General features: G+C 38.1%; 1 protein-coding gene across 10 annotated transcripts in view; it reads right to left on the bottom strand.

Moving 5' to 3' along the window:
- CCDC171 (coiled-coil domain containing 171) overlaps positions 1–16957 on the bottom strand; it is a 358867-nt gene that overhangs the window by 224539 nt on the left and 117371 nt on the right. For 9 of the 10 annotated variants that reach the window (XM_067744432.1, XM_067744430.1, XM_067744438.1 and 6 more), the window contains 4 exons: positions 16539–16641; positions 3178–3284; positions 1341–1430; positions 279–479 (listed from right to left, as the gene is read on the bottom strand). In XM_067744432.1, coding sequence (XP_067600533.1) covers positions 279–479; positions 1341–1430; positions 3178–3284; positions 16539–16641 — 501 coding nt within the window. The remainder of the gene's footprint in view (positions 1–278; positions 480–1340; positions 1431–3177; positions 3285–16538; positions 16642–16957) is intronic. The other variant, XM_067744434.1, reaches the window with a different exon arrangement.

Genomic DNA, 16957 nt, shown 5'->3' with positions numbered 1-16957 from the left:
TAGGAGCATAGCTACTTGGGATAGGATGTTCTAATAGCGAAAATTACTTGTACAAATGATGAAAGGGTTCAACTACTTTATTTCTTTTGCAAAATAGGATCATACAAGAGTAATGGAATGACTGATTTTGCAGCTGGCATGAACATTTCAAAATAGCTCAGAAGAATTTTTTGAATTAAATCAAATAAGAATAAAAACAGACACTTGACAGATGTAAACTTCTAAAACTGAGATTAGTGCAAGGCCTTTCCTGACAGTCATCTTGTCTCAGGTAATACCTCGGTATCCGTATGGAAAGTCTGGGAAAGCTTCTGCAGCTCACTTTCAGATTGGGCTGCTCGCGCCTTTTCTTTCTCCCAACAGTGCAGCACATTTTGTAGTTCCACTTTTAAAGTGCTTATTTGAGCCTCTCTGTCTGCACATTTAGTGCGTAAATGACTTAACTCTTTATTGACATCAGCCAATTTATCCTGAAGGTACTGTTGGAGACACCAAATAAAGAGACTGTATCAAGATGATAACATTTAAATATAAAATGTTAATTACTTACTCCAAAAAGCTCTTTGAGAGTTTTCCTTTCAACTCATTATAAGAATATAACTTGGTAGCCCAAAAAATTTTTAAAACTTGTAAATTACATTTTAAAAATAAATCTCTTACATTTACTATAAGAACATTTACTTCCCAATGACATTCCAAATACCAATAGAAATCTCAAATATGTGACATAAAATTCTGCTGAACTATTTACTCCTTACCCTTAACAAATTCTACTCAAGTATGTCCGTGACAAACGACATGAACCAACACCAAAAAATCCCAACTCTGAACGTTGGACTAGTACAATTTTGCAAAGATGTAGTACATAAGACCAGCACAGAAAATAAAATAAACTGTTGCCCTAGACCTTAGCCAGGTGTGGTCACAGCCCACTATTAGGCATGATGTACTAAAAACAATGGCTCCACCCCAAAATGATGAAAACTGACCCCAAATACTGATGTGCTATGTAAAATATGCTGAATGTGTATCTAAGGCTGGATATCAAATCTTAAATCATTTTTTGAATCTATGGAATTATAATTAAATCTGGGAAATGAATTTTTCCTTTAACCAAAACAATTTCCAATCAAGTTTTATTTTTTTAATGAAAAACATTCTTCTTACTTTGACCAACAACAAAAAAAGTTTTTAATTGTATCTAAACATACTTAGTCAAATATAGGAAGATACATTTTCAGATATCTCTACTTTAAAATATTCCCTAAAACAAAAAATTCCCTAAATAATTATATTTGTTTCTTAATAAAAAAGGAAAAAGTTATTCTAAATCACAATACCTTTATATTTTTAGCATGAGACTCTACCTTCTGTTTGGTAGACTCAAGTTCATTAGATGTCTTTTCCTTAGCATGATTCATGTTGCTTAGCTGATGAAAGAAAATGTAAGTAAACTTTTAAAATATTTTTCAACGGTGGGTAACTCAAAAGCTAATCTTTAAATGTTTTTTATGCAATTACTTAAATACAAATTTTTTATAGTAATTCAGAGACTTAAAAAAATTATCTCTTTTGCTTAACTATGTAATTTCTGTCCCAAGTTCACATGACTAAAAAGAAAAGAAAGCATTCAAGCTTAAAATGTCGGTAATGTTATTGTGTTTTTACTAGATATCTGGATAAAGGATTTCATTCTTACTGTAAACAAATACAACTTTATTCTTAAAATCCTACTGGACCAAAATGCCAGAAGCAATGGTATCTATACAGAAAGAAAAAAGGACAGACCAGAAGACTGTTCTTTCTACATCACGAGAATATTCACTGGTCTCTCAGTCCATATGACAACTTCAGGGTCGGTCACATGCTGTCCTACTGGGAAGGCTTGTGGCAGGTCATCAGTTGGTCCTGCTCCGCTTGTGATTTATTTTCTTTGACAGTTCATTCTTCTTTCTGTCAGACTGCTCTTTTTGCTTTCTTTGCAGCCACCCCTTGGTCTCCCCACTGCTGTCTCTGGCACTGGTTCACAACAAAGCGCATTACTAAGCCAAAGCCTGCTGAGTCGACTTTTCAACTGTGCTGAGGATCATGTGACATTCATCCTCCCAAATAACAATTCGCTGTGGGTAATATGTTCCTAGTTACCCTGCAGCTTCCAGACCTAGGCCTCAGAAGAGTTTCATAAACTACTAACAATACAGGCTGTCTTGTCTCACTGAGAGTTAGCAATGTTTGCTCTTTATAGAAATTTAATTATTTCAGTGGTCACTTTCTTTTATGCCTTTTGAACAATTACAATTACTGAGGCATTAAGAAGACTCACTTTTCCTTCTTTATTCACCTTAGCAAACTAAAGTAAAATATGCCTCTTCTTATGTGCAATATAAGGGTTTCAAGGCCTTTGTATTACATAAAAGAAACAGATAAACAGAGGGATAAACACTAAATTCCATGCTATGTGGATTGTCTTTGGTTGGAACAATTGTTTGTTGCTTTGCTAACTAATTGTGTTTAATGTAGTTACTTCATATTCTCTAATTTAACAAGATGTAACTAAATAAACTCTTCAATTTTTAAAGCACAAATTCATAAAACATTTTAATACCCAAGAAAATTATCAACCCACAAGTTAAACAATACAAAAGAGAAGATAAATAAAAGCATGAGCTTTTTCAATCAGGAAACTAAAAACCTCCAAGCTACATCAGATATTTGTTTTTAAAACCTTCTAATGCTTTACTCCCTTTAGAGAATGCACACTAATTTCTTTTTTATTGACTTCTACAATTTGTAGAACTCCTAAGCCAAAATACTGGCAAACCCTGAATTTTCAATACCTATTCCAAATTTCATAAAAACACATTAACATTTAAATATAACATATATTAACTAAGTGAGTTGCATAGCTCTTTTGTTAAATTAAAATAGATAAATTATGAAGACCAAGAAGTGACAGTCTTTGTAACTTTGAAAATAGTAGTGTGACAGAAGAGAGACTGAGACCCAACTTTAGGCCACACTTAAAGAAAGAACAGTGACAGACAACTTGTTATTTTTTGTATCTGTGAAGCTGTCAAATCAACATTCCCAATACTTTTGACCTCTGTAACAAGCAAGTAATACGTACTGCTGCAGGCCGAAGGCTATGTGTGTGGAGCCAAACAGTGCAAGTGTTACCTCATTAGATGCATCTTCCAGCTTGTTCTGGTAATCTGTCAAGGTACGCCTCAAACTCTCAAGGACAACAGAGAAGCTGGGAGGTTTATCTTTGTCCCTGTGGATGCCTAGAGAAAAATACAGGATGAAAATATACCATTAAAGTCACAAAGAGACAAAAGCTAAGCAAACAGTAACAGAGATATTACAATTAGATATAACTGAAAAGACATCATGATATACCGAGTAGAATCTTATTCTCCTAAGTATACTGCTGTATAGCCTAGTATTAATAGCTTTTCTAAACAAGTGATCAAATTAAGTTCATAATATATCAAGTCCAAATTTATGGCTACTTTGTACCTTACTATGCCCACCTTGTAGTTAGTAGTAAAGCTCTTTTTTTTTTCCTATTTCCAAGGTAACTAAAGTATTTGTACACACCTGTTATCCAACAATTAAATAAACAGTCTATACTAAACACTGTTTGGAGGAGTTACATACATTTACTTTGGTCCTTGTGTTTCTGATCAGTCAGGCCTATTTTTCTTAAACAATTTCTGAACACAAGAGCACATAATCTTCTGTTATGCTTGGAAATAATGTTCTTCAATCCTTAAAATTCTCAAGTTACAATTTGAAATAAATAATAAAAATACTATTATCTACATAGGCCACATCATGTTTCAATTAAAACCCTTAAAACTGATACTCATTGTAAAAATATGAGTATTTCCATATTATGCCCTCAAACCATTTTAATTTAGGGAGGCCATAAGTTAGGTGAGCTAATCAAGATCACATGGTCAAATGTAGTTTATTTTTAAAATTTTTTTTAAAGATTTATTATTTATTTATTTATTTTATTCATTTTTGGCTGCATCGGGTCTTAGTTGCAGCATGCAGGATATTTGTTAAGGAACGCGGGCTCTTCATGGTGGTGCATGGGCTTCGCTCTAGTTGTGGCGTGTGGGTTTTCTCTTCTCTAGTTGTGGCACACAGGCTCCAGGGCACGTGGGCTCTGTAGTTTGCAGCATTAGGGCTCTAGTTGAGGCGTGCGAGCTCAGTAGTTGTGCACACGGGCTTAGCTGCCCCTCAGCATGTGGGATCTTAGTTGCCTGACCAGAGATCAAACCCTGGTCCCCTGCACTGTAAAGTGGATTCTTTACCACTGGACCACCAGGTAAGTCCCTCAAATGTAGTTTAAAATAGTAATCCAAAATAATCAAAAGTTTAGTTTCAAAAAACACTTTGAACTGATTGCTTATTGTACTACTCATTAACTGTTAAAAATTAAATAGCAAATTTTAAAACATACTTACTAAAATTACTTTTATTTTCCTATATTTTCTCCCTATCATATTTTACAATCTAAATATTAATATCGATAAGAAGCATTCACAATACCTTTTTTATTATTCATTGATTCATCCATTCAACTAATTTAATGCATTTAATGCATTCCTACTATGTATTAATCCTACGCATTAGGCACATGGAGGTAGATAAGAATGGTGTAGTCTCTATTCTCATAGAATTTACAGTCTAAAAAGAGGAGGTAAGATTGTAAACAAATAATTACATAAGATCATTCATCCATTCTTCAAGTACTCAGTTGCTGGAACTTTGGGGAGAGGAGGGACAAAGGCAGTAATACAGGAAAGAAAGAATGAATAAAGGGGAAAAAAATGTTTGGTTAATAACAGAACAACTTTATTCATATCAGAGTATTAGTAATAATTATTATTTTAATTTTGGACAAAATGTTATTAATAAACTTATTACATTCACCAAAGTATAATTTAAACACTATCTTAAGTATGGATACACCTTAGATTTTCTTAAACAGAAGAATAATAATTAACTTAAAAACCAAACGTAGGGCTTCCCTGGTGGCTCAGTGGTTGAGAGTCCGCCTGCCGACGCAAGGGACGCAGGTTCGTGCCCTGGTCCGGGAAGATCCCACATGCCACGGAGCGGCTAGGCCCATGAGCCATGGCCGCTGAGCCTGCGTGTCCGGAGCCTGCGCTCCGCAACGGGAGAGGCCACAACAGTGAGAGGCCCGCGTACCGCAAAAAAAAAAAAAAGAAACAAAAGTAATATGGAAACAACATATATCCCAGTTGGGGTGGGGGGGGCGGGAAAGCCAGTGCTCTCAACCGTGAAAATGAAGAAGACAACACTCTTTGTAATGACTGTGAGTTGGAGAGAGAACTCATTAAAATTTTTATTAAAGGTCTTACCAAATATATTTTTAAAATATTGCTCTCTTGCACAAGATAAAAAAAGTGTAATGTATAATTCTTTTCTTCTGCTACTACACAAGAAGGTCATGAATAAATCATTCGAGGACACCCAGGAAATCTTAGCTTATACAATAAGGGAGAAAACTTGCTCTTAGAAATCCAGAAGAATAAAATCATCATAATATGGGTGTTGAGGAATAAGGAGACAAAATGCCCTCTCCTTACTGACTCATGCACATCTTATATTCTACATAAAAAAGTTTCTTTGCCTGAAAATGCTTTTACAAGAAAGTTCAGCTGAAGTACAAAGTATGCCTTATGTCCCACCCACATTCATTATAAAAAGAAATACTTACTGGTCCCTTAACATGAAGAAAATATTTACAAATAAAAAGAAAGGGTCGCTCAGGACCCAGGAGCTTACTGACTAAAATTTTATTTAACCTAATAATATCCTAATCACTGTACTATTGCCCGCAAAACAATAAACTATTAAAGCTATCCTATCAGTGGATGGTCTAAAACCTCACAGTAAAGATTAAAAAAATAAAATAAAATTTTAACAGTAGTCATAAATAGCTTTTCAAAGGTTAAAGTCCAAATGAAGAACAGAATGTGTCAGCATGTGTCATTTATACTTCAATTACGCCAACTCAAAAATCTTCTGAGTTTCTCTGTCCCTGTCCCTATACACGTGTGTCTCTATACATGGGTGTCAGCCTACACTTTCACATCACTGCTGCCTGTCTCAGTCTCTTTCTCACTTTTAAGTATGTTTCGACAAGATATACCTTGGCAAATCTTTTCTTTGAAGTAGTAGCCCATAGGAGGGAGTGAGGAAGAGGAACAGGTCCCAAACCTTCTATTTAAATGTTCCCTTTTGGGGGCTTCCCTGGTGGCGCAGTGGTTGAGAGTCCGCCGATGCAGGGGACACGGGTTTGTGCCCCGGTCTGGGAAGATCCCGCATGCCGCGGAGCGGCTGGGCCCATGAGCCATGGCCGCTGAGCCTGCGCGTCCGGAGCCTGTGCTCCACAACGGGTGAGGCCACAGCAGTGAGAGGCCCGCGTACCATAAAAAAATAAAAATAAAATAAATAAATAAATAAATGTTCCCTTTTGGACAATCTGAAAAACTAAATACTTTTAAATGACTCAAATAAACCACTGTTTCTCAAGATGGTGTTATCACCTCAGTAACCCCACAGTTCCACAGGAGAAACAGTAGGTTGTAATGAATGAGGTGAGTCTATTTCCTCCACCTTGTCAACCATTCTCTTATCTACTTCAGTATCCTGCAAGACCTCAATTATTAAGAAATAATAGAGACTATAAAACAAAAGACTGAGCTTTTTTAAAAAAAAGATCTCTGTTGTAGAACATGAGTAGTCACGTTCATCCTCAGAACAAATAGGAAAAAAAGAAAAGAAAAACCCTGTTGTTTAATGCTGATTGTAATAAAACACAGAAAATGACATTCAAATGGGTTTTTCACCTGAGAAAATCTAAATATTTAATACATTGATGACTAAGAAAATTCTTTTTGCATTCTAAAAGCACTGAATATAAACATTTTGTTGGCAGTTATACTTTTGAAATTCGGACTACATTCCATATATTAACTTGTCTTATTCACTGAGATCATAAACAAACATCTTCATTATCTTGCAAACACTGGTACCCATTCTAGAGTTTTTAAGGAAAATGACTCATAACTTCTCTAACATATGGACAGTATTTATCATGTAAATCCTGCTCACCCACCTACTCTGTCCCCAGGAAGAGTCCAAAAAACCTTTCCTTTACCAAGGTTTGAGAAGTGTATTGGTTGGGGGGAGCCTCAGAATCGTCGATGAGCTCTGTATGGCTTGGTAGTAAGCATCTAGGCCAGGTAGCTGGAAAGCCATGGATAACAGTGGGAAATGGTGCCACAAAGCTGGGTTCCCTGAATTCAGTGGGGATGCTGGAATCTCAAGTGACAGGCCAAGTGGTAGCACTTAATTTTCAGAGACAAAATGTACATGGTTACCATAATGGGCAGTGGATTCAAAGCAATAAACAAAATGGTTTTACCCACAGAGACCGCTGGCTTTGGCTAACTGATCATGGTGTTCCTAGGACTAAAATAGGCACTCTACTTGAATGTTACCCGATCTGTATAAGCAGAAAAGCTCTGGGTCTAATTACCAGAACTAGGAGTTAAATCAACACAAAAGACAGTCTTGGCCCTCAACCAATTCTCAGTCTTGAGCTAGTTCACAGACCCAGTGTCCCTAGAATAAAGAGGATGGATCCTCTTTAGGAATCCTAACATACTGCCAAAAGCTTATACTGTATGTAAATCTTTCTCCTAGCCTTCCTCAAAGAAACATGCAACCATTTACCCGGGTGACCACGTACTGAGGAAGGGGAGTTACTCACATATACCATGGATAACTGGACACTGGATCGGAACTGACACTAATTTCTGGAGACCTAATATGCTATTGTGGTTCACTAGTTAGGTAGGAGCTTACAGAGGTCAGTTTTGGCTAAAGTCCATCTCCACTGGGCCCAGTAGGTACCTGAACCCACATAGTTATTCCCCCAGTTTGGAATGCATTGTTATAAAAGACAAATGCAGAAACTGGCACAATGCCCATAGCAGTTACCTGACCCATGGAGTGAGGGATTTACAGAGGAAAACAAAACAGAAAAAAAGCAATTGGAAGTCACCAAAACTTTTACCTACCAAAATAGTAAATCAAAAATAAGGCCACATTCCTGGAGAGACTGAAGAGATTAGCCCCTCTGTTAAAGAGTATAAAGGGGTGGAGATTCCAACCACATCAGCATTTAACTCATCTGTCCGGCTAGTGCAGCATACAGATGGGTCTTAAGGAACGATAGTGAATTACTGTAAGCATGATCACATGGGACTCCAACTGCAGCTGCAGTTAAAGATGTAGTTTCATTGCTGGAGCAAATCGATACATTTCCTGGCAATTGGAAGGAAGCTATTTCTTCTATCCTTTTAGTAAAAATCACCAAAACAGTTAGTTTCTGCTTGCAGGGCCAGCAATCTACCTTCATGGCCCTACCTCAGAGCTACATCAACTCTAGCATAATCCAGTCTGTAGAAATTCTGATCAACTCTTCATTCTGGAAGACATCCCGTATTCCACTTAGTTCTCTACCAAATTGACGATATCATTCTGACTGCTCGAGTTTAAGCAGGCCAAGTTTTGCAGATCCTTACAGGTGAATGATAGTGTAAACTTTCAGGATTTTGGAACAAAGGAAGCCATCTTCTACAGATAACTATTCTCTTGAAAATCAGCTTTCAACTGGCTACTAGTCCTTAGCAGATACTGCATTCATGCCCACCAATTTGGCACGTGACCTGTGTTGCCCATCACAAAATGTCTGATCCACCAGCCCATGAACTTGGGCATGCACGATATCACTCTATCATCAAGTGAAAGTGGTATATACAAAACTGGATTCAAACAAGTCCTGAAGGTACAAGCAAGTTGCATGAATAAGTAATCCAGATTCCCATGGGCCCTTTTCTTGTTACATTGCTTCTTCCCTCTTAACCTACACCCTGGACCCATGGAAAAGTTCCCTAAAACCAGTTGACTAATGGGGGGGGAGGGGGCGGAATGGGCTTGTTATATAGATGTTTCTGTATGATGTGCTGCTACTACTCAAAAGTTGACAGTTGTGGCATGACAGCCTTACTCAAGGGTGGCCTTGAAGGACAGTGGTGAAGCAAAAATCCTCCCAGTATGCAGTAATGGACCCAACTATCATTTTGTCTGGAATGAGAGATGACCAAAGGTACAAATATACACTAATTTGGAGGTAGTACCTAACAGTTTGGCTAATGGTCAGGCACTCGAAAAGAACATTATTGGAAAACTGGTAACAAGGTGGTCTGGGCAAGAGTGTGTGGACAGACCTCTCCAGATGGTCACTGTGCCCAGATCAACTTAAGTAGAGGAGGATCTTAACAATCAGGAGGACAAGATGAAGTATTCTGTGGATGTCAGCTAGCATATTTTCCCAGCCACCTTTGTCCTTGCTCATCTTTGTTGCCCCTACAACACAGGAGTCATGGCAGCAAGAATAGAGGTGATGCATGGGCTCAGCAACATGGACTTCCATTCGCCAAGGCTGATAGGATTACAACTCCTGTTAAGTGCCAAATCCACCAATAGCAAAGACAAACACTGAATCCATGATATGACACTACTCTCTAGTGGCACTGCCAGTCACCTTGTGGCAAGTTGATTATGCTAAGTCATTTCCATCATGGAATAATCAATGCTCATTCTTACTAAGGTAGACACTCTAGAAAGACATTTTCCTTCCCTGACCATAATATTTCTGCTGAATTGTCATCCATGAATTTACAAAATGTCTTATTCACCATTATGTATTCCACGTAGCATTGCTTCTGACCAAGGAACTCATTTCATAGCAAATGAAGTATGGAAATTGGCTCATTTTCATAAAATTCACTGGTCTTACTATGTCTCCCAACACTCTGAAGTAGCTGGCATACAGAATAGTATAATGGCCTTTTGAAGATTCATAGCACTGGCTGGATGGCAACATTTTGTGGGACAAGGATAATATCCTCCAAGATACAGTTTGTGCTCTGAGTCAGCAATCGATATATGGCATGTTTCTCCCATAGCCAGGAATCACAGGTCCAGGAATCAAATGTTGGAAATGGGAGTGGCTCGTATTACACCTAATGATCCACCAGTGAAATGTCTGCTTCCCATCCCAGGAATTGTGGGCTCTATTGGTCTAAGTCTTAATTCCCAAGGAAGAAATGCTTCCACCATGGGACACAGCAATGGTTCCATTAAAAATGGAAGCTGACACTGTCACCTGGTCATTTCTGAGCTCTTCATGCCAGGAAACCAAAGAGCAAAGAAGGTTCTTCTATACCAAGACAATTGGTCTTGCTTACCAAGGGAAAATTGGTGGTAAGAAAGAGTATATCTAGAATGCAGGACATCCCACAGGACTCCCACTTGAGTACACTCAAGTTCTGTGATAAAAGTTGATGGAACAATCCCACTTCTGGGTGTATATCCAAAAGAACTGAAAGCAGGGTCTAGAAGAGATATTTGTATATCCACGTTGACAGAAGCACTATTCACTATAGCCAAGAGGTGGAAGCAACCCAAAGGTCCATCAGCAGATGAATGAATAAACAAAATGTGATAAATACATACAATGGAGTATTATTTGCCTTAAAAAGGAAGGAATTCCTGTCATATGCCATGTCATGGATTAAACTTGAGGACATTATACTAAGCAAAATAAGCCAATCACAAAAAGATAATATATGATTCCATTATATGAGGTACCTAAAGTAGTCAAATTCATAGAAACAGAAAGTAGAATGGTGGTTATGAGGGGTTTGCAGGAAGGAGAAAAAGGGGTGGTTAATTTTATGTGTAAACTTGACTGGGCTAGGGGCCCAGATATTCAGTTAAACATTATTTCTGGGTGTGTCTATGAGGCTATTTCTGGATGAGGCTGACATGTGAATCAGTAGACTGAGTAAAGCAGACTGCCCTCCCCAACGTGGGTAGGCCTCATCTAACCCACTGAAGGCCCAAATAGAACAAAAGGCTAAGTAAGAAAGGATTCTTTCTCTCTGCCTGACTATCTTCAATTGGGACATCAGTCTTCTCCTGCCTTTGGACTCAGCCTCAGACTGGAACTTACACCAGGGTCTCCTGTTTCTCAGGCCTTCAGAGTCAGACTGCCTCTCCTGACTCCTGATTTCTCAGCCACCTTAATTGTGTGATTAGTTAATGATCTCATTAGAAATGCTGAGCCCTCTTAGTGCAGTCACTTCTTTGGATTTCACAAACCAAAGCTATGAGCATGATGAATTAGGACACGTTTGGTTTGTAAACCTCAGTGAATTGGGAGGTGAGGGAAGCAAGAGAGAAGAAACTGGCAAGTGACACCAAAGGAGACCTGTGTGCTGCAGGCATCCTCAACTTCTCCGTAAACCATGAACCTCTAATTAAAAGGTACCAGCCACGGGGTTCACAAGGACAATTAAAATTCTCAAGAAGATGCTAGATCTAGGCAATAATCCTTTACTAAGGATAGGAAGGAGGAGAGAGGAGAGGAAAAGTACCATTTGTTGTCCCGATTTTCCTAAGAACAGTCCCTGAAACTGCCCAATTCCTGGGTGATATGCACATACCTAAAGGCATCAAATGCTGTTGCTATTATTTCCTAGGGTCCTTCAGCCTCTCCAGTAGAAAGAAAAAGAATACATCTGGAGTATTACAAATGATTTCCTCAAGGAAGGAAAGGTTGAAGAGGGTTGGAGGGGCTCTGTCTCAGTCAACACAAAAGTCAAGCACCCTAAGGAGGATCCAAGATTGAGTCAGAAGAAAAACTTTCTTTCATGAACCTAATGAAGGAAAAGTCACATTCTATATGTTTGCTAACATCCTCAGGCAGAGGTAAAACTATAGTAGAAGAAACACTTGAGGCAGAAAGACTACATGGGTTCAAAGTGGGAAAGGATTTCTCCCCATACACACTCTAAGAATTTCTATCAAAAGAAATATGAGCAGCTGTAGTGTGTCAATTTTAGTGGAAAGTAGAATGCAGAAATAGGAACTAAATGTCCCTAGTTGAGTAAATTGAGGCTACCTTGTCTAATAATAGTAGGCAATCAAGGTGACATTTCTATAACCCATGAAAGACTGTACATCTTTTCCAATGAAGATGGAAAGTCAATCTTCCTGGTGACTCCTTATGGATTACTACCCAAAGGGCTGCTAAAATTTTGAAAGAGATTCCATGACTACCTTTATAGCCTCAAAAACTATAATTTAAAATAGAACTTCAACCTATCAATTCATTCATGCTTTTTTATTCATTCATATTCAATAAATATTCGAGTGCCTCCTTTGTGCCAAGTACTCTTCTACCTGCTTAAAATCCTTTAGTAAATAAAAGAGACAAAGATCCTTGCCCTCATGGAGCTTGGATATTTTGATGGTTAATTTTATGTGCCAACTTGACTGGGCTAAAGATATGCCCAGATAGCTAGTAAAACATTATTTCTGGGTGTGTCTGTGAGAGTGTTTCTGGAACAGATAGCATTTGAATCAGTAGACTAAGTAAAGAAGATCTGCCCTCACCAATGTGGGAGGGCAATATCCATCCATTGGCCTCCCTTATCCACCCCCTACTCCTATCCCCTCCTCCTCCCACCCCAATAGAACAAAAAGGCAGAAGGGAAAATACTCTTTTTTTTAAGCTGGGATTTTCATCTTCTCCAGCCCTCAGACATCCTGCTCCTGGTTCTTGAGCCTTTAGATTCTAGAACTTATGCCAGTGGCCCCCAGTTTCTTGGGCTTTTGGACTCAGACTGAATTATATCACTGGCTTTCCTGGTTCTTCAGCTTGCAGAGGACAGATCATGAGATTTCTTAGCCTCCATAACCATGTGCAACAACTCCTCTTGTGTGTATCTATATATATCTTATTGGTTCTGTTTCTCTGGAGAACGCTGACAACGCTGATATAATAATAAATGCACCACATAGTCTGTTAGAAATGTTGGACACCAATAAGTGCCATGGGATAAAACGTAGAGCAGAAAAGGGAGAGAGGTAGGGAGGCAAGCAGCATGGGACTGGGTAGTGGGTAAGCTTCACAGAGAAGGTGAGATTTGAGCATAGATTCAAGGAAGATAAGAAAGAGAGCTATGCTGATATATCTAGGTGAGGAACTTTTCAAGTAAAAGCAATGGCCAACACAAATGCCCCCAAGGCAGGAGCTTGCTTGGTATGGTCAAGAAACAGCCAGAGGACAGAGTGGCCCAAACAGGGAGAGGGATGGGTAGAGTAGTAGGAGGTGAGGACAAAGAAGTGATAAAAATAGGGGTAGACCATGTAGGGTCTTGCAAGCCATTGCCCGCACTTCAGTTTCTAGTATTAGCAAAGCGCAGAGCCCAGTGAGCTTTACAGCAAAGGAATGACATGCTGTAATTTAGGCTTTCAAATGCTCATTCTGATGGCTTTAGAGAAAGACAGAAGGGGAACAAGGTGGAAGCAGAAGAGAGGGAGGAGGTGTTGGAGGCACTAGGAAACAAGGTATAAACTGTCACACTGATTTCTGGTGTAAAGATCAAGTTAAATCCTCTAAGTAAATAAATTCCTGAATGTCTTAGACTAACTGAAACTTCGCCTTATCTGCTACATGAAGACAAACTGATGAGTTACTCTTGCTTCAGAAAGATTTCTTCATGTAGAAGACCACAAAATCTGAAGACAGGAAATAGAACACCTGGCAACTGCTGTCAACTCTGGACTAAAATTCATTCAGAAAATTAGCTTTCATTCCTACCATCTTAAAGAGCAAGTCAAAAAAAAAAAAAGAAAAATTTGTAACCATCCCTCTAAATTTCTACCATGGATTATTTTTCCTGAAATGGAGGGCGGGGGGCGGTAGGTAGGGTATATATTGAACTGAAAGGTATGAAGAGGTAATAAAAGGGGGTAAGGTACTATGGCCTACTTGCCATAACTACAAAACAGAGGATCTCTCTGGAAAACCCTTTCCAAGATAACAAAATTAATTGTGTAACAAATTCTAAAGCTGTGCTACCATCACATAGTAAGAATATTTCTATTTGAAATAGATTTTTTCTTAAAGACATATATACTATGCGATATATACATGTTTATATAAATAATCTCACACACACACACACACACCCCCTTGAATTATCCTAAGATAAGTTTTTTAATTACTTCATTTCAGAGGAACAAATTATTTGGTCACCTCTGTGTAGCTGAAGCCAGGTCTGATGCAGTAAGGCAATCTCAATTGTTCAGGCACTTCCATAAAATGTTGAGCAATAAGCTTTATTAACTACATCCCTCTTTGTTAAGTAACAAAAACCCAATCTGAGGTGGTATGAGCAGAAAGGGAGTCCATTATAGTTATACAGGGCTATTTCATGGAAGCCAAGCGCAAAAATAAAATCAAGTCTGAAGCAGGTATGTGACTGAGTCAGGGTATCAGCAGGAAGAAATGGCATACTCAGAAGAATTCACTGGAAGAAAATTTAATGAAGATATTTACAGAAATGTGAACAGGTTAAGACAACCAAAAAGATATGATGAGGCACCAAGAACCAGCAAGACTGGAAAACCAGTATCATGGCTTAGGGGGGTCAACTGGAAGGAACGTTGTTACCATAGTCCAACACAAGCCACAGCTACGGGAAGAGGACCCAACTTGACAGAAGCTGTAGCTGCCAAAAAGGAAACCACTGCCAGGAATGCACTGGAGCAGAGGGAGCAGGGGAAATAAACACCCTGACTTTCTCTGCTTTCCTTTCTTTCTCCACCCTCTTAATCTCCTGCTGGTGCACCCACTGTCCAAATCCAACCCCAAAGCCAGAGGGCAAAGGAGCCCAGATCATGCAGTCCACAGAGGTCAGCCTCTACAAGGCAAAACAGAGACCATAGGAGAATGATTCTAGGGCAAGTAAAAAGTGAATAACCAGCACAATATGGAAACAAAGACCACTATAACAGTACAAAAATCACTAATTCAGCACACAGTCCCTTTCCAGGAACACTTTCTCTGTAACATATAGGATGTGCATATATATATGGGAAACTAGGACATTCAAAAAGGATTGTTACTAGGACTTCCCTGGCAGTCCAATGGTTAAGACTCTGCACTTCCACTGCAGATAATTCTTTTTCTATAGGTTTAGTAATAACTAATGAGTTGTTTTATTATCAACTAATTTTAAACCTCAAAAGAGACATGACCTCATTATTCTTAGCTTTTCTAATTCAGCTCTGAATATTGAAGCATTAAGATATGTTATGATAATAATTTAACAACTTTTAAAGATCCTAAAACCATTAAACAATGATACATCTCAATAATAAAACAGTACCACTGCAAAAGAAAATTTTATACTCCAAAGCTTTATTTAGCAAATACAATTAAAAAGTGGATATCTATATTTTTATGTCACTTGTATACACCTTGATTTTTCCACAGTAACAAACCATGAAACACTAATGCTTTTAGAAAACGTTTAAATAAAAACAAAGTTAAAAATAGATAATGGCAAATCACACTAAATTTCTAATGGTTCACCAACAGAAATCTGCAGATCCATAATGTGAAAATAGGCCTTGTTCATATCTTTCTGCTTTTTTGAGGACCACAAACTTTCCTGAACTTAAGTGTTTCCTAAAGAACTCATTTGCCAAATATCTGTTTGATTCCTTTAGAAAAACAGAGTCTTCAAGCTATTTTAAGGTGTAAGGAATTTAATTTTATATGCTTTTTTGAAAAATATAACTGAGTTAGAAAGCAACTAAATAATTTGAGGTTGACAGTATGGCAAAAGAAAACAGGTAGAAAAGTGAAAGTATTTAAGTCAAAGCTACTATAGCACACATAATGGCATACACACAAAAAAATTAAGGAAGTAGAAATCATGGAATGGACGGAACTCATTAGCCAACTAATGCTTTTCCTAGTTCCCAAAATATGCCTAACCAATATACAATCTTTACAGTTCTTTATCATATTAAGTGGGCTAATACTAAAACCAAAACATTTTATCTAAGCACTTTTATCTGGAGAGTATGTAAACGGTAGTAGGAAATCAAGGAGAAAACCAGCCTAGAAAGCAATAGTGTAGAATATGCACTGCGTTACAGCCTGTGTCCTACATAACCTTTTGAATGCATGACCTTTAAGTTGCTGAAGGTTGCTCAGAATTTGGCTCAGTTTGATGGAAACATCTGTTCCCCTTGCAGGTATACTGTAAGGACTTTTTTCTCAGTTGGATTCAGAACACAGCAAGTGAGCCCTTGTCTGTCCAATCATACAGACACCAACACTTGTAAATCAAGTTCTGGGAGGACAACAGCAGGTCCACAGTCCGTCACCCTTTCTTAGCCAGCTAGGCCAACTGACTGCTGTGAGAACTGCTCTTATCATGTCATCAAATCAAAACATGTTGAGATGAGGGACTATAAGAGGCATCTGCAGAATTCCCAAAATGCAGTGACTTTGGAACATTGACAGATGCATCTGTCATTTCATACCTTCAACTAACCTGATGTCCACTGGCCAGACACAGAAAAGCTGTCCAAGATTGATTCCAACTCTTTCACGTTATTTTCACATGTCTCTACCAGAAAAGCCTGGTGCTTCTTAGCCTTTTAATTAAGAAAAAAATTACACATAATAAGGTCACGCATTATAAGAGTTGCAGATTTTTTATGTGAACACATATAGCACAATTAAGTATAAACAAGCTAATAATGACTCCATTCAAATCTATTATTAATAAACTTCTTTCTGTCGTAATCATACCTTTTACTTGGCTTAATGCAACACTGTGTAAGGTCTCAATAACAGTTTAATGAGGTCTTAATGCCTGGCACTATTCTCAGTATTTTAACATAATAATTCTTTTTATCCTCACAACGAATCTACGAGGGAAGGGCCATCATTATCCCAATTTTACAGATA

This window comes from Pseudorca crassidens, chromosome 7, assembly GCF_039906515.1.
Source record: "Pseudorca crassidens isolate mPseCra1 chromosome 7, mPseCra1.hap1, whole genome shotgun sequence".
Classification (NCBI taxonomy): domain Eukaryota; kingdom Metazoa; phylum Chordata; class Mammalia; order Artiodactyla; family Delphinidae; genus Pseudorca; species Pseudorca crassidens.
Note: the sequence above shows the minus strand (reverse complement) of the source record. Positions and strands in the feature narration are given on the sequence as shown.